This window comes from Salvelinus sp. IW2-2015, linkage group LG1, assembly GCF_002910315.2.
Source record: "Salvelinus sp. IW2-2015 linkage group LG1, ASM291031v2, whole genome shotgun sequence".
Lineage (NCBI taxonomy): Eukaryota > Metazoa > Chordata > Actinopteri > Salmoniformes > Salmonidae > Salvelinus > Salvelinus sp. IW2-2015.
This window is the reverse complement of record NC_036838.1, coordinates 20,840,762-20,864,579: the sequence shown is the minus strand read 5'-3', so window position 1 is coordinate 20,864,579 and position 23,818 is coordinate 20,840,762. Positions and strand designations below refer to the sequence as shown.

Genomic DNA, 23,818 nt, shown 5'->3' with positions numbered 1-23,818 from the left:
RCTAGCTTTGTTTCTGCCTCCGGAAGGCTACGGAGTGAGAACGGCTGAATTCTGGTCTACTAGGCCCTCTGCACAACCAACTCCSCTGAAGTACTACCACCATATCCMACTCCCAATTCAGTAGTTGTCATCAGTGAGGTGCATTGCTGCAAGCTTTGTCCTCCATGACTGGGAAAAGCCCAGAAGATCCTACATGCACCAGGCGTGTTCATTACAGAAACCATTTAAGAACCAAACAGAAGCAAACAGAGAAAAGCAATAGTTTATATTGGACAAATTCAGGTAGGTCCCTTCCCATTTCGTTCCGCTTGCTTCCGTTTAATAAACATTTTGCAACAGAACCGGTATAATGAATACACCCCTGGTTTGTATCCCAATATTGTGTTCATTGTTTTCACAGCCCTTTAAGTCATGAGAGTTTAAGACCATACAATTAGGAGTAAAATTACTATGCATGTGTGGGCTACTATAAGGACAGACAGTTTTAAAAAATATGGCTCAGTTGATACAAGAAAGACTTATATGACAACAAAAACAAAGAATGGGTTAAAACAGTATCAATAAGGACAACTTGCTTATTTTACCATTCATTTTGGCCCAGTCAACCCCTTGCCTTTCCACTGCATATTGTCAGTGTGCTGCTGTAACTCAAAATTAAGGTTTTAGCTTTTCTCCTCCTACTGTGATTTCACKTTCAAACAAGTTGTTTGAGGGTAACCGCTAAGCGAAACGATCTTAATGCGTTCCAGTTGTAAACATTAGTGGTGTCCAGCCACAAAAGTGTTTCAGAAGTCTCCCATGTAACTATTCAGTAGTAGTTCCTCGTTGTTCTGGTTTTGATATSATAACAGTTATACCAATTAAGGTATAAACCATAACCAAGGGGTATATAGCGTTTGGGGAAAAAATTAACTTTTTGCAGACAGTGGCTTGAACTAGTTGCGTAATAACACAATTTTGACTGAGGCCCAGATATCACTGATGTTACATGACCTGATGGGCAACAAAATTGCATCCCTCCTCTTCTGGGTTCTTCCAAAAGTAAGTCTGTATTGCCCTTTCTGTGACTCCATGTATAGGGTTCCGTCTTTTGATTAATCATGTCACACAACCTGGATTTTAAACATTCATTTTAAGCCTTTTCCAGAAATGAGAATTAGACCAAAAATGAAAGCAATTGTCTGGTGCTGGACTATCTGACGTAAAAAGAAACGGGATAGCTTGATGAAGAAGGTAGACTCAGCGATATGACGTAGATGTAGAAAGGAAACAGCTGAGTGGGTCAATTTCCGCAACTACTAAGAGCTTTTACACGAGGCTCAACTGCTCAGCTGTTTTGGTCTTTTATCTACCACCTAACTCATGCACATATACTGTGTGTGAATGTGTGAGAGTGTAGTCTTGCATCTCGCTTGTCCAAACTTCTGTGGTGCTGTTCGTGCAACATCACTTCGCTGAGTATACACTACCATTCAAAAGTTTGGATTCACTTAGAAATGTCCTTGTTTTTGAAAGAAAAGCACATTTTTTGTCCATTAAAAATATCAAATTGATCAGAAATTCAGTGTAGACATTGTTAATGTTGTAAATTACTTTTGTAGCTGGAAAGGCTGATTTCTAATGAAATATCTACATAGGCGTACAGAGGCCCATTATCAGCAACCATCACTGCTGTGTTCCAATGGCACGTTGTGTTAGCTAATTACAGGCAAACATATTGATAAAAGTTACCTTGTCAGAGAGAGATTTGRATGGTTATCAAAACGTCACACCAGGGTAATCCTACACAAAACACAGACCTTATGTGAAGTAGTTAAAAAAATCCCAGACTGAATGGTGTAAAAAACGATTGGAACCACTTTCGGGTTTTACGGCTAGATTTTATGGAATTATGARTTATACGGTTGTACGAAGGTATTCCTAATGTTGTGTACACTCATTGTATGACATTTTATTTAGAATTTAATGTAATATCTTARGGAGTTCTTGTCTATTTACTGCTCTGTACTTTGTCATGTACTTGTACGCTTTATCTGGARCCCAGGAAGAGTAGCTGCTGCATATGCAGTAGCTAATGGGGATCCTAATAAACTAAAAACAACTCGTCATTTACACGTTCGAGAATGTGCTTCGAACTGCAGATTCATCTTTCATGTTTACAACTAATCAGTTATCATTTGCAAGTGTGTAACTACAAAACTATTCTGTACACTCAAATCATTGTCAATGATTTAACTTCATAAACTACACTCAAATATACATTTCTTAGATTCTTTCCAGACCTCAAAAGAATAAAAAAAATCTGAAACCTGTGAATTTCCAACTCTGTTGACAGCCTCATTTATGTTTCAATATTAGGTCTACTATTAGCCTACTTGCATAGTAGAATTTGGATTAGCCTGACTGTGAAAGACCAAGAATGTGAAAGACCAAGATTTATCATTTTAGGTCGTTGAGAGTACATGGCACTGTTTGTCATAGKATTTTTCACACAGGGCGTGTTTCCTTCGCTTGGCGGGACGCTTAGGATAATTCTTTTTTAGAAAGTTTTGAGTGTACCCACTCCAGGCACCACTACGCCTCTCTTGCAGTTGGCTACTTTTTAAAAACGGCAAAGCACATGTTCTAACTCAACTCAGACAAAATAAGACAAAAAAGAAACATGGTGTGTTTAACAGTATTTACTTTATATTAAGATCATTTGATAAAAACATACAGCAACGACAGGGCTTTTCAGGTCCAATGCAATTTCTCTAGTCTCCACACAGAGCCCATGGTATTACTTTGGATTACATTAATCAATATATTTAGAAATATCAATACATATAAACGCTTATGAATCATATAAGCTAGAAGGCACCGTGTCAAACCAGACCATGGCCATTTCAATTCCCCAACCGGTTCCATTTACTCGACCCTGGAACGTGTCCGATTCTGAACCACCCGATTCACYTATGGCCTAGTATAAATCCATATCGAAACCATATATAGATATCTATATGGCTCATCTCGAAAACATGTAGTGTAGTACCTTAAAGGGAGTGGTGTGATTCGAGCCTACTGTTAACTAGTAGCAACACACATTCTGCTAAGATCTCGCCCATAGCACACCTCTGCGTAACAAAAGCTAATGAGGGGCTATAGCTTTAACCCAYACTTTAGAATGAACCCCTAACCTACTATGCTATTGCACCTGTCCTGAAACAACCCATAGCCCCTACTCCCTCATCTCTTGTGTAGAGCTGAAACACTTTTTCCAGGGTGCAAGAAACCTGATCTCACCACCCTGACCACTGCGGGAACAGGGGCTAGGCATTGATTCTTTTTGGGCCCTTTTTCTGGTTGGGTCCTGTGTGTATCCAACTGCTACCAAATCCTTGATGCAAGAGCTTCAAAATACATAGCGAAGTCAACTATAAACTAGATCAAAAAGCTAGCTTCCAGTCAAAAGCAGCAGTTCAAGTCATTTTGGTCTCAGACGGGCTTACTCATCACATTTTCTCCATTACYCTGACTGTATTTTCGAGCTACAATATACTCTTTAGGGTCAACATGCACACACACTTCTATTGGACTACAGCGAGTACAGGCAGAGAGAAAGTTGGACAATTCCAGATCAGTCCCACTAGAACACAAAGCATAAATACTCACGTTGTTGTTTGGCATTGTTTTTTTGGGGGGCTTCGTTTTCAATCAAGCTAAAGGCTTACTTACCTTTTCTTCGCTAAAAAGCTGTTTTGCGCTCAATGGTACAATGAGCTAATAAATATGTTTTTCAAAACAATATATAGGATGGAATTGTATGCATACACCAAATGAAGTAGAAAGTTCAGGCATAGTGATAACAAACCTAAAACCTAAATATAGTGATAACAAACCTAAAACCTAAATATAGTGATAACAAACCTAAAACTGAAAAGGGTGTTTTTGTCCAGTTGCGCCTGTACGTGGATGTTATAATTTGTATAGTATACTAGTATGCCGGTTTGCTAACTGTGTTTTAAAATGGCAAAGCTCTTTTTGGAACTCGAGACGCACAAATGTACCTTGCTCCAGTATCGTTTGGAAAATGGCAATATGGCACGGCCAGTGCAGTGACTTTTTGCAATCAATATTCCACAATATGAAGTATACAGTGTTGTGTAAATGAACAGTCATCGATGCATATTTGGTCTCAATTTGGCTCTGTGCATGTCTGTGTGTGTGTGTCACCCAGTAATTTCTTGAAATCCATACACTTTAGTTTTGTTCTCTATTGCATGAGATGAATGACACAGGATGATATAGAGTATATTAAATGAGAACCTTTCACATCTAGAATATTCCAGGCAATGAACACTTAGTAAAGCTATTTATGAATTCAGAAAGGGATCGACAGAGAGAGAGAYGGAAAGGGAGCAAAGGTGAGGAAAGAAAGACAGTGTGTGTGCATGCGCGCGAGTGTCTAGTCCAGAGAGGACTGGTCCAGTGATGTGTGTGTGTGTGTGTGTGTCTAGTCCAGAGAGGACTGGTCCAGTGATGTGTGTGTGTGTGTGTCTAGTCCAGAGAGGACATGTCCAGCGGTGGTAGGGGCTCTCTCCAATAGGAGAAGTGGCTGTACTCAGGGCAGTGGAAGGAGGATGACGTCCCATCCTTGGAGATCTCAGGGAAGAAGTGCTCCACCAGCTCGCCGAGGTGTGTGTACCTGTGACACACACACACACAGAGCATAATGTGCTGGAGCTATCGCAGCTTTGCAGCTCTATGAATTCAGTTTTACTTATCAGGAGTCAGCTGATAGTTCCAATTCGCTGAATATTAAGTGACATGACACAGAATGCTCTAAACCAGAGCATGCAGTTAACATGAGCAATCTTTTTTAAAGAACGTAATTGAATTGGGACTGGGAAAACTGTACTGCACGTGTTGAGTGTGCACTTATCCAAAGTGCACTTATGAGGAGTCGACTGACCACTGTCACTCTTCTCGGTTGGGTAGTACACTTACGATGACTTGTTCCCTTTGGTCTTCTCTTGAATGAGCTCMCCTTTGGGGTTCACAGTGAAGATCCTGGTGTCAGGGACACCAACCTTCTTATAGGCATAGGCATCCTGAAATAACAACACTCAAATCAAACTTTATTTCAAATATATTAGATACACCTCAATCCATCACCCAGGGAATGGATTTAGAAACACAGTGTCCCCGAACTACCACACAGTAAGCAGAAAATATCAACCAGGGCTTGACATTTATAAAATAAGATAAAAATGTATTTAAAAAAGTTACGAGTTTTTACTTGTCCGAAAGCTCAAGTCACTTTTCCAAAAATAGAAAATGGTCTGTAACACCATGGGCCAAAAAGGTGGCTGACAATTGTGTTGTATGTTGAAAGGAACCACTTAAAAAAAAAAAAATCATCATCATTATTATTGCCATACAGAGAATCAGACAAAAATTGCATTCAAGCCCGTCTCAAAATACAACACTGACACTTTAAGACAAACCTTTCACAAATGTCTCTCAATTKAGGTTTCAGGGGAGATCTATTGATAGCATGGGAGCCATTTGTCAAGTAGGCTATTCTAAGAACATTCTATAATGTTGTCAAAATTACATGGCCAATATTGAATTGAGGGGAATCCATGTTTCCCAARGGTGTCAGATGTTTTTCTCAACTCCCGATACTGAGCACTTGAGAGACTGTTTTACAACCGAAGTAGGCTATGTTGCATTGGTTTTATGAACGCACCCGTTCAACTGCGTGTCTGCCATTTGCGGTTATTCACAAGTGCTTTTTTTAGGGCATAGGACATAACAATGACATTAATACATGCAAATAGCTAAACAGCCAACTACCCAAATAAATTTGCCAGACTACACGATATGTTTTGAATTGGCCATCTAGTTAGTCTGTTGTCTATCATTAATGTGACGAGGCCTGTGTTAGTACTGTACGTGTGTGGCTTACGTTGGTCCTGTTACCGAAGGCTGCGTAGAAGGGCTGCCTCTGGGGATTGAACAGATCTCGGATGTCGGTAAGGCAGGCGACCTTAAACACCTCYGGCTTTTTCTCCACCACCTCTCTGTGCAGGGCAGAGAAGAAACTGCTGGGGGCCAGCAGCACGGGMCCCTTGGGGAGGACGGTGCCTTTGTCGTTCACCCACTGCAGGTAGCCCTTGGTGATGTCGGCCATGCCGATGGCCCGCGCCGAACAGTACAGGAACTTGTAGCCGTTCCTAGGAGGGAGAGAGAAAGAGAGTGAGAGAAAGAGCAAGGGGAGAGAGAGTGCGGGAGAGAAATATAGAATAATCTTGTCGGTTATCAACAGCTTCTAATGTGGCATGGCATATTCAGACCAGGAAGTGTCACAATGTCACCATTTTTGGGCACATACAAGTGTTTCGGCACCAATGCATGCACAGTAAAAGTAAAAAATGGAGGGTATRATGTTCATTATGTATCAAACAGAAGACATTTCTTATTGGACATGCTAATTTTCATCTCCAAACGGTTTGCTGCGGTGTGCCCTACTGAACATGACCCTGGTGTGAGCGTAGGCACTTACTGGTGGATTTTGTGGTACAGTCGGGCGATGCCCTGGTGCGTCCAGTCTTTCCCCAGCTGAGGTAGGATATGCCCAAGAGCATCAGACCTATGACGAGTAAGGAGAGAGTTAGTAAATCACTGAACACACACATATACACTGGGGTTCGAAATGATTGACACCTTGATAAAGATGAGCAAAAATGACTGTATAAAATAAATATATTGTATACAAAAAAAAAGAAAATTATACTATTTTATACTAATCCAATTGCTCATGATTACAGATCATCCTGAATGAATCGTGAATAATTTACATTTGATATTTGTCATTTAGCAGACGCTCTTATCCAYAAGCAATAAGGGTTAAGTGCCTTGCCCAAGGGAACACAGATATTTCACCTAGTCGGTTGGGGATTCGAACCAACAACCTTTCGATTTCTGGCCCAACGCTCTTAACCACTAGGCCGATGCTKGTACGACCTTTAAACAGGTTAACATTCACAAGGCCGCAGGGCCAGACAGATTACCAGGACTAGTACTCCGAGCACGACCAGCTGGCAAGTGTCTTCACTTATATTTTCAACCTCTCTGACCCAGTCTGTAATACATACAAGTTTCAAGCAGACCACCATAGTCGCTGTGCCCAAGAACGCCAAGGTAAACTGTCTAAATGACTACCGACCAATAGCACTCACATCTGTAGCCATGAAATGCTTTGAAAGGTTGGTCATGGCTCACATCAACACCATCATCCCAGAAACCCTAGACCCACTCCAATTTGCAAACCGCCCAAACAGATCAATAGATGATGCAAACTCTATTGCACTCCACACTGCCCTTCCCCACCTGGCCAAAAGGAACACCTATGTGAGAATGCTGTTCATAGACTACAGCTCAGCTTTCATCACCATAGTGCCATCAAAGCTCATCACCAAGCTAAGGACCCTGGGACTAAACACCTCCCTCTGCAACTGGATCCTGGACTTCCTGACGGGCCGCCCCCAGGTGGTGAGGGAAGGGAAAACTTCCGCTACACTGACCCTCAATGCGGGGGCACCACAGGGGTGTGTGCTTAGTCCCCTCCTGTACTCCCTGTTCACCCACAACTGCGTGGCTGTGCGCGACTCCAACACCATCATCAAGTTTACCAATGACGACGGTGGTGAGCCTGATCACCAACGACAATGAGACAGCCTATAAGGAGGAGTTGGTCAGAGACCTGGCAGTGTGGTGCCAGGACAACAACCACTCTCTCAATGTGGGCAAGACAAAGAGGCTTAATGTGGACTACAGGAAATGGAGGGCCAAACACGSCCCTATTCACACTGACGTGGCTGTAGTGGAGCAGGTCGAGAGCTTCAAGTTCCTTGGTGTCCACAACGCTAAAGGACCCATCATGGTCCAAACACACCAGCACAGTCGTGAATAGGGCACGACAACGCCTCTTCCCCCTGAGGAGGCTGAAAAGATTTGGCATGGGCCCTCAGATCCTCAAAAAGGTCTATAGCTACACCATTGAGAGCATCTTGAGTGGCTGCATCACCGCTTGGTATGGCAACTGCTCAGCATCTGAGGTCCTTTAGCATCCTATACACATATATAAATACATACATGCAAACATAAAAGTAAGTGGACACCCCTTCAAATTAGTGGATTTGGCTATTTCAGCCACACCTGTTGCTGACAGGTGTATCAAATTGAGCACACAACCATGCAATCTCCATAGACAAAATTGGCAGTAGAATGGCCTAACTTAAGAGCTCAGTGACTTTCAACATGCCACCGTCATAGGATGCCACCTCTCCAACAAGTCAGTTTGTCAAATTTCTGCCTTGCTAGAGCTGCCTGTAAGTCAACTGTAAGTGCTGTTATTGTGAAGTGGAAACGACGGCTCAGCCACGAAGTGGTACGCCACACAAGCTCACAGAACGGGACCGCCGAGTGCTGAAGCGCGTAGCATGTAAAACTTGCCTGTCCTCAGTTGTAACACTCACTAAAGTTTCAAACTGCCTCTGGAAGCAACATCAGCACAATAATTGTTATTTGGGAACTTCATGAAATGGGTTTCCGTGGCCGAGTAGCGGCACACAAGCTTAAGATCACCATATGCAATGCTAAGCGTCGTCTGGAGTGGTGTAAAGCTCGCCGCCATTGGACTCTGGAGCAGTGGAAACGTGTTCTTTGGAGTGATAAATCAKGGTTCCCATCTAGCAGTGAAATGGAACGAATCTGGAGAACGCTACCTGTCCCAAAGCATATTGCCAACTGTAAAGTTTGGTGAAGGGAGGAATAATGGTCTGGGGCTGTTTTTCATGGTCCGGGCTAGGCTTCAGGCTACCACTGTACTGAAGTGCATTTAAAACCAGATACTTTAAAACTTTTACTCAAGTAGTATTTTATTGGCCGACTTTTCCTCTTACTTGAGTCATTTTATATTATATAGTATATTATATAGTATAGTATAACTACTTTATTTATCAGAATCTTTAGGAGTGTCAATATTTTTGACCGTTACCTTTCTGAGAACAGTTTGTTTTACTTGTTAAACAAAATCTCTTTCTCTGAGCAATTGATTAGAATAAAATAAAATTCCCAATTTTTTTGGAACATACAATATAGCTCAGTAGTAATTATTTATTTTATACAGTCATTACTGTTCATCTTTATCAAGGGTGTTAATKATTTCAGACCCCAATGTATTTGGGTACACACGCACATCATACTGTGCTCCGATCGTGATAAACCACCCCTAAAGGCAATCGGGGGTACTTGGTGAAAGCTTTCTGCTCACTTGGTGATGGTGCCGTCGATGTCGGAGATGACGACGCGGTCGTCCCAGTTCCACAGGTAGATGGCGGCCTCGCAGCGACACGTGCCCTGGTACTGAGTGGTCACGCTGAACACAACCTTGTTGGCCCCCTCCCGCAGGTTCAACCGCTCCTGGCCACAACACAATCACAAGGTTAAGATGGCTTACTGAGGGGGCAGGGAAATTACCACATGGTCGGGATCATGAGGTAGTGGCCGTGTGTGTGTGTGTGTGTGTGTGTGTGTGTGTGTGTGTGTGTGTGTGTGGCAGTGATGACGTACTATCTGTTCGGAGGTGAGGCGTAGGGACTTGCGGTACATCTGGCTGAAACACTGGGCGGTGGTCATGGTCTCGGAGGTCTCTGATGATAGGCTGCCGTCTCGGCCCAGGCCCGCCTCCTCGTCGCTTGTCAGGTCATCAAGAGTCGCCCTGGACAGTCACACGCGCACACACTATTTTAGCACGCGGTCTTATTTCTCACTATATGGTAGGTAGCTAATGGAATAGACAAGCAATTCTGCTAAAAGAAACCACAAAAGGTCAAATTCAAACTTTTCATGGAACTCTTTTAGGCAAAACGTGCATTTGAGTTACGCCTATGCGGAACAATGTGCGTCTGTGATCACTCACAGTATCGTTGTTGAGTGACCGGAAACAGAGGTTGAGGCTTCTTCAGTCTCTGCTTGTGCCTTCTCTTGATCCTGCTTGGAATTCTCTCCAGTCTGTAGTAAAAGAAAGACGGAGAAAAATATTGTTATAAATTAAAAGCTAAGCAGCTGTTTACCCATTATCCTTCAATAAGATGACGATTTATGACATTCCAATCCAACTAAAATGTCAAATGAAGGTGCGCTGGTGCTAGACTGGGACAAATACTGTATGTGCGACGGCTAGGGGTCCCCAGAAGTCCTGGGTCGTGTTCATTAGGCCACACCGTAGCATAACATTTTGCAACAGAAAACAATTTCAGATAGTACCTCTCAGTTTTCTTCAGTTTCGTGTCTACTGAACACGACCCTAGCCTGGATTGAAAAACACTGTGATAGGCTACCTGGTTTGGGTTAGTGTCCATGTCCTTCCTCCTCCAGGAGAACCACCAGCGGCCAGACTTTTTGGGCATCTTATCCTTCACCAGCTGGTCAATGGCACTCTACAGACAAACAGACAGCACAAGGTTAAAGGTCATATATTACACCTGCCACCACTTTCCCTGCTTTCCAATTATRGTTCCTTTATCCTTGGGTGCGTTCAGTACGACAGAACGGTGTGCAAAATTTAGTTCAATGGAAACGGTACTGTATTGAAGGACCAGTTGAAGAACGTTGTAATTATGGTGGCCCAGAGGACATTTGTGTATAGTGTTCCGCAGGAGTTTACTACATTTTACATTTGAATCATTTAGCAGACGCTCTTATCCAGAGTGACTTACAGTAGTGAGTGCATACATTTTCGTACTGGTCCCCTGTGGGAATCGAACACACAACCATGGCGTTGCAAGAGCCATGCACTACCAACTGAGTCACATGGGACTATTTCAAATGGTCACACCCATATTGATCTTGCCACAACATGGGGCCACCCCTCGCCACACCCACCAAACGGGAGCAAACGTACCTCAAAAGCTGTTGAAGAACGCTGCACACCGTTGTGWGGAAACGRGTCATTCAGTACAAACCGTCACGCAAAAGATGAATCAAACTGAACGCACCCCTAAAGTGTGCCCTGGTATACTACTTTCCTGGTGTTTCCTTTTAACATGAGTCTTCAATATTCCCAGTTAAGAAGTTTTAGGTTGTAGTTATTATAGGACTATTTCTCTCTATACCATTTGTATTTCATAGACCTTTGACTATTGGATGTTCTTATAGGCACTATAGTATTGCCTGCCTAATCTCGGGAGTTGATAGGCTTGAAGTCARAAACAGCGCTGTGCTTCAAGCATTGCGAAAAGCTGCTGGCAAACTGAGGAAAGTGCGGTTTGAATGAAGGCTTACGAGCCTGCTGCTGCCTACCGCTGCCTACCACCGCTCAGTCAGACTACTCTATCAAATCATAGACTTAATTACAATATAATAAACACAGAACTACGAGCCTCAGGTCATTAATATGGTCAAATGCGTAAACTATCATTTCAAAAACAAAACGTTAATACTTTCAGGGAAATACGGAACAATTACGGTCTTCGTTAGGAAGAAATGGTCTTAACACAGTTCGCAACGAGCCAGGTGGCCCAAACTGCATTATACCCTGACTCTGTGTCACTTTTCTTCTTGCGTTCAGTGTAAGCAATTTGCAACGCAGGACAAGCTAGTTAAACTAGTAATATCTTCAACCATGTGTAGTTAACTAGTGATTGTGTTAAGATCGATTGTTTTTTATAAGATAAGCTACCGATTGTTATGAAAACTTGAAATCGGCCCTTCCGATTAATCGGTCGACCTCTACCTCATACATTCAAAAGTATTATAATGGAGTAGGTATAGACTGGTGAGAGATCGGTGATATACCTTTGGTAGATTCTTTTGAAAGACTTGCATTGACAGGACCATAGGGGCAGCTACTGCCCAGTTATAATACCTAAAAGAGCACCAAAAAAACCTAATTAGTCAACTGACAGAGACCTATACAAATCATACAGTATAATGGCAGAACCACAAGATCAGATGTATTGTATATCATTACCATATATGGAACTTACTTTGAGTTGATGCAGATAACCAGATTTGGATCTTCGATGAGTCCAGGGTTGCTCACCAAATCTTGGTAGTTCACAACTTGCTCCATAAACTTATCTGGAACAAAGGGAAATGGCAATAGAGATTGTCTCATCAATACAAATGGATAAAAATGTAAAAATAATAGGTTACCACGTTATTCATGGGCTGTACATTTCGTCACAATATTGTTTTTGAACATTTGTTTTAGGACTGACGGCCAACTGAACATTCTATTCAATACATCTTTCAATAGGTGCTGACAAAGATCTGGTCTAAAGTGCATTACTGTCGCTTGAAAACCTGACGCCATCTCTAAAAGGTAAATTATTACTAGCAAAACCTTGTGGCATCACTTTGATGTCGCCAGATAGAATTTAGTTGCAGTATAACGTTTGGTTAGATGGAGACCGGACTTTAGCTAGCTAAAGTTAACATTTGTAGCTTTTTTTTGACAAGCTTTGATAGCTAATGACAACATTGCCAACTGTCTAAAGTAACCTTGGCGACATGATGGCAAAGCTGTTTCCTACAAAATATTTGCCTACTTTAGCAATGTCATTGTATTTCCAAACCATTACAGTGTAATTTAGGCAAACCAGTCATACAATCAAAGTCATTAGCCCTCATTCTACTTTTGGATATCAAATATGGCTGGAGGGTCTGTAGAACCTTGATAACAATGGCAACGACGCAACTGAGTGACAGAGGTGCAACCCATGAGTACAATGGCATTGTTGAATACTTGTTTTTTTGTCTTGAAGGGCATTCTAGAGTGTGCATTATTTCCCATTACAAAACAGATTGTTTAAATCCTGGATGCTGATTGGTTGATATGCAGGGGTCGTGGGACAACAATTTCCACAAAATACCATGACGTGATAATGTCATAATCCCGCAGCCCAGGCAGGAAAATTCAGAAACTTTATCGCCCTTGGGMAAAAAGCATCTACACATACATTTTCCCATGCTACTATTTGGTTTGAAACAGACCTACCTGCCTGGCTCTAAGCTAACTAGCTACAAGCATTTCGCTACACTCGCATTAACATCTGCTAACCATGTGTATGTGACAAATAAAATTTGATTTGACATAGCAATAATTTGTTTAAAAATAGCACCGTCGAACCATGGACAGCTCTTCCACTCGTTTGCCATCAACGGAAACGTCACTATTAACAAGCTTGGTTAGCTCGGACTCGCCAACTGTAATAGTTGATGCCTATGTACGCCTATTCGATATTTATTAAATCATTTATTGAAGTACTTGTAGCTCATCATCATTGAACCTCTGCTAGCTAGCTGCATGCCAATGATTTGTTTAGCATAGCAACGTCGAATGAATAGAATGAACAACTGGGTCAAAACACCAGAAAATAATAAACGTTCAGGACGCTTGGGTAGCAACTTCAGAATGTAAAAATGAATTTACTCGTTAAAATAATGTTTTTAATGAAAATATTTTATAATTATGTTGGCAACCATTTTATAAAAGCAATAAGGCCCTCAAACCCGGGGATTATCGTGTGATACCTCTCGACTAAGAGCTGTTCTTAGGCCCCGGGTTCTCKGGCCTTATTGCTTAAATAACGCACGGCAATATTCAATCGCTATGAAGTTCATTCTTTTGAAAGCAAAAGTCAAAATGAATATATTATTGGCATTGCTGAATTAAATGTTCATAGTAGCAAGCTAGCAGGACTGACGTTTTGGTTAGATAAGCTAACAAGTCTGTTTGTTTGGTTACAAAGGCAACTATTGTAGCTATCTAATAAACTTGCTAGCTACTTCAGTGGATGTTGAACACATTTCTAGCAGCAAATGTGCTAAATTATAGCTGTGCTATAAGTGGGATAATCAATTCAGGGCCCTATGCCTTCTGTGGAAAATGCAATTCTGCTAGTGCGTCGTGGCACACACTTTCACYTCATGCATTATTTTCCACAGGACACATAGCCCCTCACTGACTATCCCATACTTAGTCCTTTTTAGATGAAATAAATACTGTCTTCATTGTTTACTCACTAGCTTGAGAAAGACCATCATTAGGAGCAGCAAAGAGTGAAGGAAATGTGTCCTTCCATGAGACATGCACAGCTGTACAGAAATATACAGACAGTACTTCCAATATCTCCCTCTCTCTCACACTCTTTGTCACACACACACACACCTTTGTTGATTTGGCTGGTGTGGCCAGTGCGGCCGCAGAGGGACATGCTGACATCCATGTGGTCGGAGGTGGAGTCCGACAGGTACTCTGTGCCGCTGTCCATGGCCCCGCTGCCCACCGGAGACTGGTTACCAGACCCAGACCCTTGCTCAGCACCCGGCCGCGAGCTCCCTTCTGTCTCACTAAATGGAGAGTAGAGGGAAAATCATCTACCTCTAGGCCTTTGAGTTTACTTTGTGAATTGCCTGAGTTAAAAATGGAAGTGACCCCAAAACCTGCTTCCAAATAATAATTAATAATCTAACGCTACCATTTCATAATTATAAATGGGTGAAAATACTAGTTCCAAGCTGTTGCATTTATCATGGGCCGATTTCTTAAAGCTTCTCAGAGTAGGAGCGCTGATCAAGGATCGGGGTCCCCCTTGTTCATTTATTTATTATGGATCCCCATTCTATCTGGGGTCCAGCAAAATTAAGGCAGTTTATACAATTTTAAAAACATTACAATACATTCACAGGTTTCACAACACACTGTGTGCCCTCAGGCCCCTACCACATATCTACAGTACTAAATAAATGTGTATGTATAGTGCGTATGTTATCGTGTGTGTGTGTGCCAATGTTTCTTGCTTCACAGTCCCTGCAGTTCCATAAGGTGTTTTTTTATCTGTTTAAAAAAAAATCTAATTTGACTGATTGCGTCAGTTACTTGATGTGGAATAGAGTTCCATGTAGTCATGGTACTATGTAGTACTGTGTGCCTCCCATAGTCTGTTCTGGACTTGGTAACTGTGAAGAGACCTCTTGTGGCATGTCTTGTGGGGTATGCATGGGTGTCCGAGCTGTGTGCCAGTAGTATAGACAGACAGTTCGGTGCATTCAACATGTCAATACCTCTCATAAATACAAGCAGTGATGAAGTCAATCTCTCCTCCACTTTCAGCCAGGAGAGATGGACATGCATATTATTAATAGTAGCTCTCTGTGTACATCCAAGGGTCAGCCGTGCTGCCCTGCTCTGAGCCAATTGCAATTTATCRAAGTCCTTTTTTGTGGCACCTGACCACACGACTGAACAGTAGTCAAGGTGCGACAAAACTAGGGCCTGTAGGACCTGCCTTGTTGATAGTGTTGTTAAGGCAGAGCTTCGCTTTATTATAGACAGACTTRTCCCCATCTTAGCTACTATGCATCAATATGTTTTGACCATGGCAGTTTACAATCTAAGGTTACTCCAAGCAGTTTAGTCATCTCAACTTGCTCAATTTCCACAATTCATTACAAGATTTAGTTGAGGTTTAGGGTTTAGTGAGTGTTTTGTTCCAAATACAATGCTTTTAGTTTTAGAAATATTTAGGACTAACTTATTGCTTGCCACCCACTCTGAAACTAACTGCAGCTCTTTGTTGAGTGTTGCAGTCATTTCAGTCGCTGTAGTAGCTGACGTGTATAGTGTTGAGTCATCCGCATACATAGATACTCTGGCTTTACTCAAAGTCAGTGGCATGTCGTTAGTAAAAATTTAAAAAAAAGCAAGGGGCCTAAACAGCTACCCTGGGGAATTCCTGATTATCCACATTATAGCAGGGGATGTAAAYCCATAACACATACTTTTTTCCATGTGATCTTGTTCATTATGATTAAAAAGTTCAAAMGGACCATAGATCAGCACTCCTACTCTGAGACACTTTATGAAAACAGTCCCAGGAATTGACTGTAAATAGAATGAGTGACTGAAATCCAATTGGTATTTAACAGTGGGATCAATAAGACTTTGATGGGTTCTGATTTCTTGACTTAAGAAATCATGAAATATACTTATTAATTTCACTAAGGGAGAAAGGGTAATGTATAACGTTTACATTATGTCAGGATATGTTATTGTTAGCCAACAGGTATCCTATGGAAGGAGAAGAGAAACAGTCTGGTACCAATCACAATGACCGCCTGAGTTGGGGAGGAGTGAGGAATTTGGGTAGAGGTCAGGTTAGATGAAGTGAGGAAGAATATATATCACTAATCTTCTGGATAGCAACAGAGGTGTATTGGCTGTTCAGGTGTGTAAGGAGGGGCTCAGCGTAGGAGAAAGGGTTAAATATCAGTGCTTGTATGAATATGTTCTTTGTCTGTTCAACTCTTTGGGGTGAATAAACTTGGTTGGAGCTTTTATAGAGTCCGTCAATTTCTTACTCTGATATTTAGAACTTTGAAAAGCACTCTGATATCTTATGTCGAGTCCCTAGCAGTGTGACCTGCCTTGTGAGGACAAAGTCAAGCCTAAGATAAGATAACATTTCTCATGATCAGTTTAGGGAATGCATCCTCCTACATTATCCACACAGAGTTCATCGATGTGTGCTTGACACTGAGTAAGTGTGGATTGCAGAAGGCCTGCCAACTAGGAACTTGGGTCATATCGAGACAAAGTGGGGGAAAGGTGACATATTTTGGGCTGCATATTATGAAATCTATTGCCTGTTGACCTCCATTAATATTTAACCACGGGAGACACCAAAACATAATGTAAAAAAAATTAAAAAAGTGGTATGAAAAACTCTGTGGATTAAGAGCAATTAATCTGTGCTCTCACCTATCATGTATGAACACTGATTACATTGAGGGAGGGTGGAAAGAAAGAAATCAGAGCAGGGAGCCCTTTACCCTTTAGGCGGGAAGTAGAGCGCTGCCACCACTGGGTCAAGGTTAGACAGGTCGTCCAGGTAGATGTCGGAGGGTCCTAGGTGCTGACTGCGTTTACCTGTGTTCAGAGCACAGCAGCACAGAGAACCACCACACAATTCAAAGTCAGGTCAAAAACAACACAAATCCTCTTCAATCTATTAACATAATGCTTATACCCATATAATCCCTGCAGATCTAAGGGATAAGTGCCTAGGGTTTAGGAAGTGAGACTAGGTGTTCATTTGGAATTGAGTATGGGTAGATCTGTTTCTCCCAGAGTTCTCACCTTTCTTCTTGTCTCTGTGCTCTGCTTTGCCCGTTGCTACTGCTGAGCCAGAATGCTCCTCCCCCAGAGCCTCAATGGCTCCCATGTCTGCCACTCCAATACTCTCCGCAGCCTGATTGGTCAGGGAGTCCTCTGTGGCTCTGTCCGTCATAACAGATGTGATCTCCATCTCCTCCCCTCCCTCGGTGCAGGGCTTGATCCCACTGTTGCCCTCACTCACGATAACTCCTTCTGCAAACCCCTGTCCATTGGTTTCTGGTAAGGCACTGTGCTGGTCTGGGTGTTCTATCCTATCGAGAGACTCTGTGATAATGTTGGGACCTGCTACACTGGCTAAACTAGCTGCATTGGCTAAGCTAGCAGCGTCAGGTAAGCTAGCAGTGTTTGCTAAAGTAGCTATGCTGTTGCTAGCTAGCCTGTCTGTGCCGGCTTTTCTACCTTTTTTGGATGGGATGTGTGTGTCTATGCAGTCGTTTTCAATTAGGCTAAATGTGTTAGCTACACATTCAACATCGCCTATGCTTCCTTCACTAGCTAGGCTATCAGCATTTCCTACATTAGCAATGCTAACTATGTTAGCCAGGGAGGTTCTTGCCTCTTTCAGCTCAAGGTTAGATGCAGACTCCTTGGCTCCCTCCTCCCCTGCCTGCAGGGTCTCTACTTGGGGCTGCTTTTTTGTATGCCRTGGAGCCTGGGAAGAGTCTATGCTAGCCATCGCTAATGATGCTAAAGTCAGTGGCTCTGCGGTGGGGTGATATGGGCTGGAGGTTCTCTTAGAGGTTCTCTCCAGGTCTATGGGGGAACTCTCTGTGGGTGGGACCGCTGGTCCGGTCCTGGGCTTGGGCCTGACCACCACCGTCACGCTACTGTTCGCTCGGCCACAGCTGAAACCGGGCTCCTGGCCCATGTCGAAGGAGTCCTGCCACTGGATGGTGCGGAAGTGGGAGCTGTCCGAGCAGTGGATGCCAGGGGAGACGCGCTGCACCTCCACCATCCCCCTCTCCGCCAAACACATCTAGAGGGAGCAGGGAAAACAAAGCAGTGTGGTTATGAATTTCTTCAGTACAAACTTTCTACATCAACTTATGACACCTGTACGCCCTGTTATATCATACCTTTGGAAAGCCACCCCAGTTCCACTGCATCTGAGGCCCTGAGGACTCCTGAGGCTTCACCAGCAGCTCGGAGTCACTCTTGGGGGAGGAAGGACGACTATAGAACACACTAGAGACACAGAGAGGCTTCATTAATAGAAGGAGGGATTGAAACAGAAGAGACAAAGAAACTGTTCTTCAGAGAGAGAGAGAGAAACTAAAAGAGAGTGAGAGGGAGACAGAGAAGATAAAAAGAGCGAGAGAAAGAGAGCGAAGCTCTAAAAAGGCCATGCATACTAGAGGTCGACCGATTATGATTTTTCAGCGCCGATACCGATTATTGGAGTACCAAAAAAGTCAATACCGATTAAAATCGGCCGATTATTTACATTTATTTGTAATAATGACAATTACAACAATACTGAAGAACACTTATTTTAACTTAATATAATACATCAATAACATCAATTTAGCTTCAAATAAATAATGAAACATGTTCAATTTGGTTTAAATAATGCAAAAACAAAGTTTTGGAGAAGAAAGTAAAAGTGCAATATGTGCCATGTAAAAAAGCTAACGTTTAATTAAGTTCCTTGCTCAGAACATGAGAACATATGAAAGCTGGTGGTTCCTTTTAACATGAGTCTTCAATATTCCCAYGTAAGAAGTTTTAGGTTGTAGTTATTATAGGACTATTTCTCTCTATACCGTATTTTATCTAACGGGTGGCATCCATAAGTCTAAATATTTCTGTTACATTGCACAACCTTCAATGTCATGTCATAATTACACAAAATTCTGGCAAATTAGTTCACAACGAGCCAGGCGGCCCAAACTGTTGCATATACAGTGACTCTGCGTGCAATGAACACAAGAGAAGTGACACAATTTCCCTTGTTTAATATTGCCTGCTAACCTGGATTTCTTTTAACTAAATATGCAGGTGTAAAAAAATATACTTCTGTGTATTGATTTTAAGAAAGGCATTGATGTTTATGGTTAGGTACACGTTGGAACAACGACAGTCCTTTTCCGCGAATGCGCACCGCATCGATTATATGCAACGCAGGACACGCTAGATAAACTAGTAATATCATCAACCATGTGTAGTTAACTAGTGATTATGATTGATTGTTTTTTTATAAGTTTAATGCTAGCTAGCAACTTACCMTGGCTTCTTACTGCATTCACATAACAGGCAGGCTCCTCGTGGAGTGCAATGTAAGGCAGGTGGTTAGAGCGTTGGACTAGTTAACCATAAGGTTGCAAGATTGAAAATTAAAAATCTGTCGTTCTGCCCCTGAACAAGGCAGTTAACCCACCGTTCCTAGGCCTTCATTAAAAATAAGAATGTGTTCTTAACTGACTTGCCTAGTTAAATAAAGTTGTTAAAAAAATTAAATATATATATTTTTTWAAATCGGCCAAATCGATGTCCAAAAATACCGATTTCCGATTGTCATGKAAACTTGAAAATCGTCCGATTCCGATTAAATCGGTCGACCTCTAATGCATACATAAGCTAAATAAACATAATTGACACCGGCAAGCGCAGTTTGCAGGTAATTTTTTTTCTATTGAATTATCATATAATTCCCACGCACCTGCAACAAGTAACCTCAGATGTGTGCTTTTCCTATTTTAAGAGAGCGGGAGAAAGACAGTAGGGAAAAAAGTGACAAGAACAGAGAGAGTTCAACAACTTGAGAGAGAATGAGGGGGACAGACGCAGAGAGAGGGAGAAAGAGAGAAAATTTGCTTTCTTGGACACAGATTAGCCTAAATTAGAAATGTCAGATTCCTGTATTTCTGACGTCTCAAACGCTACCTCCGGAGGTCGCACACAGCACTTGCCCGACAGTTACTCCCCTCTAAGCAGTGCAGTGTAAAAATAATTGTCTCGTTAAGCCGAACATTCATATAGTAAAAATAGTAATAGCAGAGCAATGTTTTTGAAACAGATGAAATGTATTGACATTTTTCATTATATTTGAGACTTGTTTATTGAGTTACATTCTGAAATTGTTGRCGCATCTTTAACAATAGAACCGCTGGGCCTCGAGGGACCCCCCTTCAAGCTAACGAGCAGTCATTCTGACTGCAACATTCTCAGTGTAATTAATACATTTCATATATGCTATCGCTAAAATAATAATTTGGTTGTACTCATGGTGTTAGGCAACATTAGAATACAATTTTTTCCCCGTTTAAAATAAAATAGCATTTTCATTAGTTTATGTCGCTGTTGGCTATATTTAAAAACATTCAACTGTTCAATCAATTCTTTGTTCAACTGTTCTTTGTCATCAAAACTGAGGCAACGCGTGATCTCTCTTGACGCCATCCCGTGACATGGTTTCTCCAAAGAAAGGTATCCCATACATGTCTGACCAGAAGCCCTCCATATTTTAGGTACACTCTTTCCACCGAATGCTCCACGGACATACAGGAATGAAATGAAAGCTTCCAGCTCATCAACAGACAGATCCCAGGCAGTGTCTCCTTGATCCCTGTGTGCCTCAGCCACAGTCCCTGTGCTGTAGCATGTCCATGTCAAATAAACAACGAAAGCTGGTGAGTGCGTTGCCGATGTAGGGCCTGCTCTCTCAGTGATTTCATTTTGTGCTGATAATGGACCGGTAGCATTGTCACCGGCTTGTTCTATCCAACCGGTGTCGTCCCTTCCCCTCTCCCGTCTAAACTTTTCATTTGGTGGTGGCGCGGGCACCTGCTCAGTGCGTACCGTCCTGGCTTTTTTGCGCATAGGCCTTGGAGGTGTAGGTATTGGTTGAGGCTCAGAATCAGAATAATAAATCAGATGTCATGACTCATTTCTTCCCCACCATCACAGTCATTTTCATTCATATTTTTTAGCAACACTAACACAGCATGTGCATCCATTCATCTGGGTCTTCTTGCCATTGTAAGTTATGCATGTTCTCATTCTCTACTCCAAGTAGGCAAGCGTAGTRGGATAAGACTGCTTGGATTTGGTGAACTGATATAGGGTACATACCATTTTGAGATGATAATTAGAATATTACAATACGATGGCCCGCACTGTTCATCAGTCACAAATCGGTGATTACATAATTATGCATTGCTTGTTCCCTCATCAACTCACCCATTCTCCCCATCACTTTACTTCATCTGTTGTTGTATGTGTGAAATTAGTTTCGGTATAGTTTAGAGTCAGTTTCGAGGGAACTATCAACTGGGCACGGCACCTTTCAATGTCAGGAGAATGAGCAGAGCAGGCTATACTGTCGGAGAAGGAGGGGCAACGGGGCGGGGGGGGAAACCATTCAAATAATGACATTCCCTCCTAAAACTGGTTATAACTCCAGGTCTTAAAAATGTCAGAGTAATAAAATTAATTCATGAGCAGTCAAAAAGTTTTTACTTTAGTTTATTTGGTAGATATTTTCTTAACTCTTCTTGAACCGCACTGTTGGTTAAGTAAGTAAGCATTTCACGGTAAGGTCTACAGTCGTGGCCAAAAGTTTTTGGAAGGACAAATATTAATTTACAAAGTTTGCTGCTTCAGTGTCTTTAGATATTTTTTGTCAGATGTTACTATGGAATACTGAAGTAAATTACAAGCATTTCATAAGTGTCAAAGGCTTTTATTGACAATTACATGAAGTTGATGCAAAGAGTCAATATTTGCAGTGTTGACCCTTCTTTTTCAAGACCTCTGCAATCCGCCCTGGCATGCTGTCAATTAACTTCGGGCCACATCCTGACTGATGGCAGCCCATTCTTGCATAATTCATACTTGGAGTTTGTCAGAATTTGTGGGTTTGTGTTTGTACACCCGCCACTTGAGGATTGACAACAAGTTCTCAATGGGATTAAGGTCTGGGGAGTTTCCTGGTCATGGACCCAAAATATCGATGTTTTGTTCCCCGAGCCACTTAGTTATCACTTTTGCCTTATGGCAAGGTGCTCCATCATGCTGGAAATAGCATTGTTCGTCACCAAAACTGTTCCTGGATGGTTGGGAGAAGTTGCTCTCGGAGGATGTGTTGGTACCATTCTATAATCATGGCTGTGTTCTTAGGCATAATTGTGAGTGAGCCCACTCCCTTGGCTGAGAAGCAACCCCACACATGAATGGTCTCAGGATGCTTTACTGTTGGCATGACAGGACTGATGGTAGCGCTCACCTTTTCTTCTCCGGACAAGCTTTTTCCAGATGCCCCAAACAATCGGAAACAGGATTCATCAGAGAAAATGACTTTACCCAGTCCTCAGCAGTCCAATCCCTGTACCATTTGCAGAATATCAGTCTGTCCCTGATGTTTTTCCCTGGAGAGAAGTGGCTTCTTTGCTGCACTCTTGACACCAGGCCATCCTCCAAAAGTCTTCACCTCACTGTGCGTGCAGATGCACTCACACCTGCCTGCTGCCATTCCTGAGCAAGCTCTGTACTGGTGGTGCCCCGATCCCGCAGCTGGATCAACTTTAGGAGACGGTCCTGGCGCTTGCTGGACTTTCTTGGGCACCCTGAAGCCTTCACAACATTTGAACCACTCTCTTGAAGTTCTTGATGATCCAATAAATGGTTGATTTAGGTGCAATTTTACTGGCAGCATATCCTTGCCTGTGAAGCCCTTTTTGTGCAAAGCAATGATGACGGCACGTGTTTCCTTGCAGGTAACCATGTTGACAGAGGAAGAACAATGATTCAAGCACCACCCTCCTTTGAAGCTTCCAGTCTGTATTTGAACTCAATCAGCATGACAGAGTGATCTCCAGCCTTGTCCTCGTCAACACTCACACCTGTGTTAATGAGAGAATCACTGACATTATGTCAGCTGGTCCTTTTGTGGCAGTGCTGAAATGCAGTGGAAATGTTTTTMGGGGATTCAGTTCATTTGCATGGCAAAGAGGGACTTTGCAATTAATTGCAATTCATCTGATCACTCTTCATAACATTCTGGAGTAAATGCAAATTGCCATCATACAAACTGAGGCAGCAGACTTTGTGAAAATGTATATTTGTGTCATTCTCAAKACTTTTGGCCATGACTGTACACTTGTTGTATTTGGCGCATGTGACAAATAAAGTTTGGTATGACTGCTTTAACAGTTCTAGTGTTAAAAAGGGTGTTTTCCCCCCTTGGCTGCTTTGAGCCACCGTCCAAGCAAGAAGCCTGCAGCAAGAAGCTGATCAACTCACCAGGGGATTATCAACATTTCAGTCGTAATTTTGCATTTACCTCCTACAGTACAACGAAGCCTGGTTTGATCTCAAGTAACTTTAAAAATGCTGAAACTACTTTTAATACTTGCATGAGTGGTAAAGGTTCATGTTTGATATGCTAACGTTACTAGCTAGCCTTGTGTTGTAAGTTATTGTCCTTCTGAATGGTGAATTAATCTCCCAGTGTCTGGTGTAAAGCAGACTGAAGCAGGTTTTCCTCTAGGATTTTGCCTGTGCTTAGCTCCGTCTCGTTTCTTTTTATCCTAAAAGTGTCCGTCTTTGCCGATGCCAAGCATACCCATACCATGCAGCCTCCACCATGCT

General features: G+C 42.3%; 1 protein-coding gene across 3 annotated transcripts in view; it reads right to left on the bottom strand.

Annotated features, from left to right (window-relative positions):
• Nucleotides 1-2,666: 2,666 nt before the first annotated feature.
• The window catches only part of LOC111962340 (phosphatidate phosphatase LPIN2), a 36,670-nt gene continuing 15,518 nt past the window's right edge, over nucleotides 2,667-23,818 (bottom strand). For all 3 annotated transcript variants that reach the window (XM_023985382.2, XM_023985363.1, XM_023985391.2), the window contains exons 6-19: nucleotides 18,307-18,415; nucleotides 17,192-18,206; nucleotides 16,885-16,981; nucleotides 14,222-14,403; nucleotides 12,036-12,129; nucleotides 11,845-11,914; nucleotides 10,389-10,487; nucleotides 9,968-10,059; nucleotides 9,619-9,766; nucleotides 9,320-9,468; nucleotides 6,548-6,634; nucleotides 5,951-6,218; nucleotides 4,987-5,090; nucleotides 2,667-4,684 (exon numbers count right to left, since the gene is read on the bottom strand). In XM_023985382.2, the coding sequence (XP_023841150.1) occupies nucleotides 4,537-4,684; nucleotides 4,987-5,090; nucleotides 5,951-6,218; nucleotides 6,548-6,634; nucleotides 9,320-9,468; nucleotides 9,619-9,766; nucleotides 9,968-10,059; nucleotides 10,389-10,487; nucleotides 11,845-11,914; nucleotides 12,036-12,129; nucleotides 14,222-14,403; nucleotides 16,885-16,981; nucleotides 17,192-18,206; nucleotides 18,307-18,415 (2,662 nt within the window). In that variant the 3' untranslated portion in view covers nucleotides 2,667-4,536. The remainder of the gene's footprint in view (nucleotides 4,685-4,986; nucleotides 5,091-5,950; nucleotides 6,219-6,547; nucleotides 6,635-9,319; nucleotides 9,469-9,618; nucleotides 9,767-9,967; nucleotides 10,060-10,388; nucleotides 10,488-11,844; nucleotides 11,915-12,035; nucleotides 12,130-14,221; nucleotides 14,404-16,884; nucleotides 16,982-17,191; nucleotides 18,207-18,306; nucleotides 18,416-23,818) is intronic.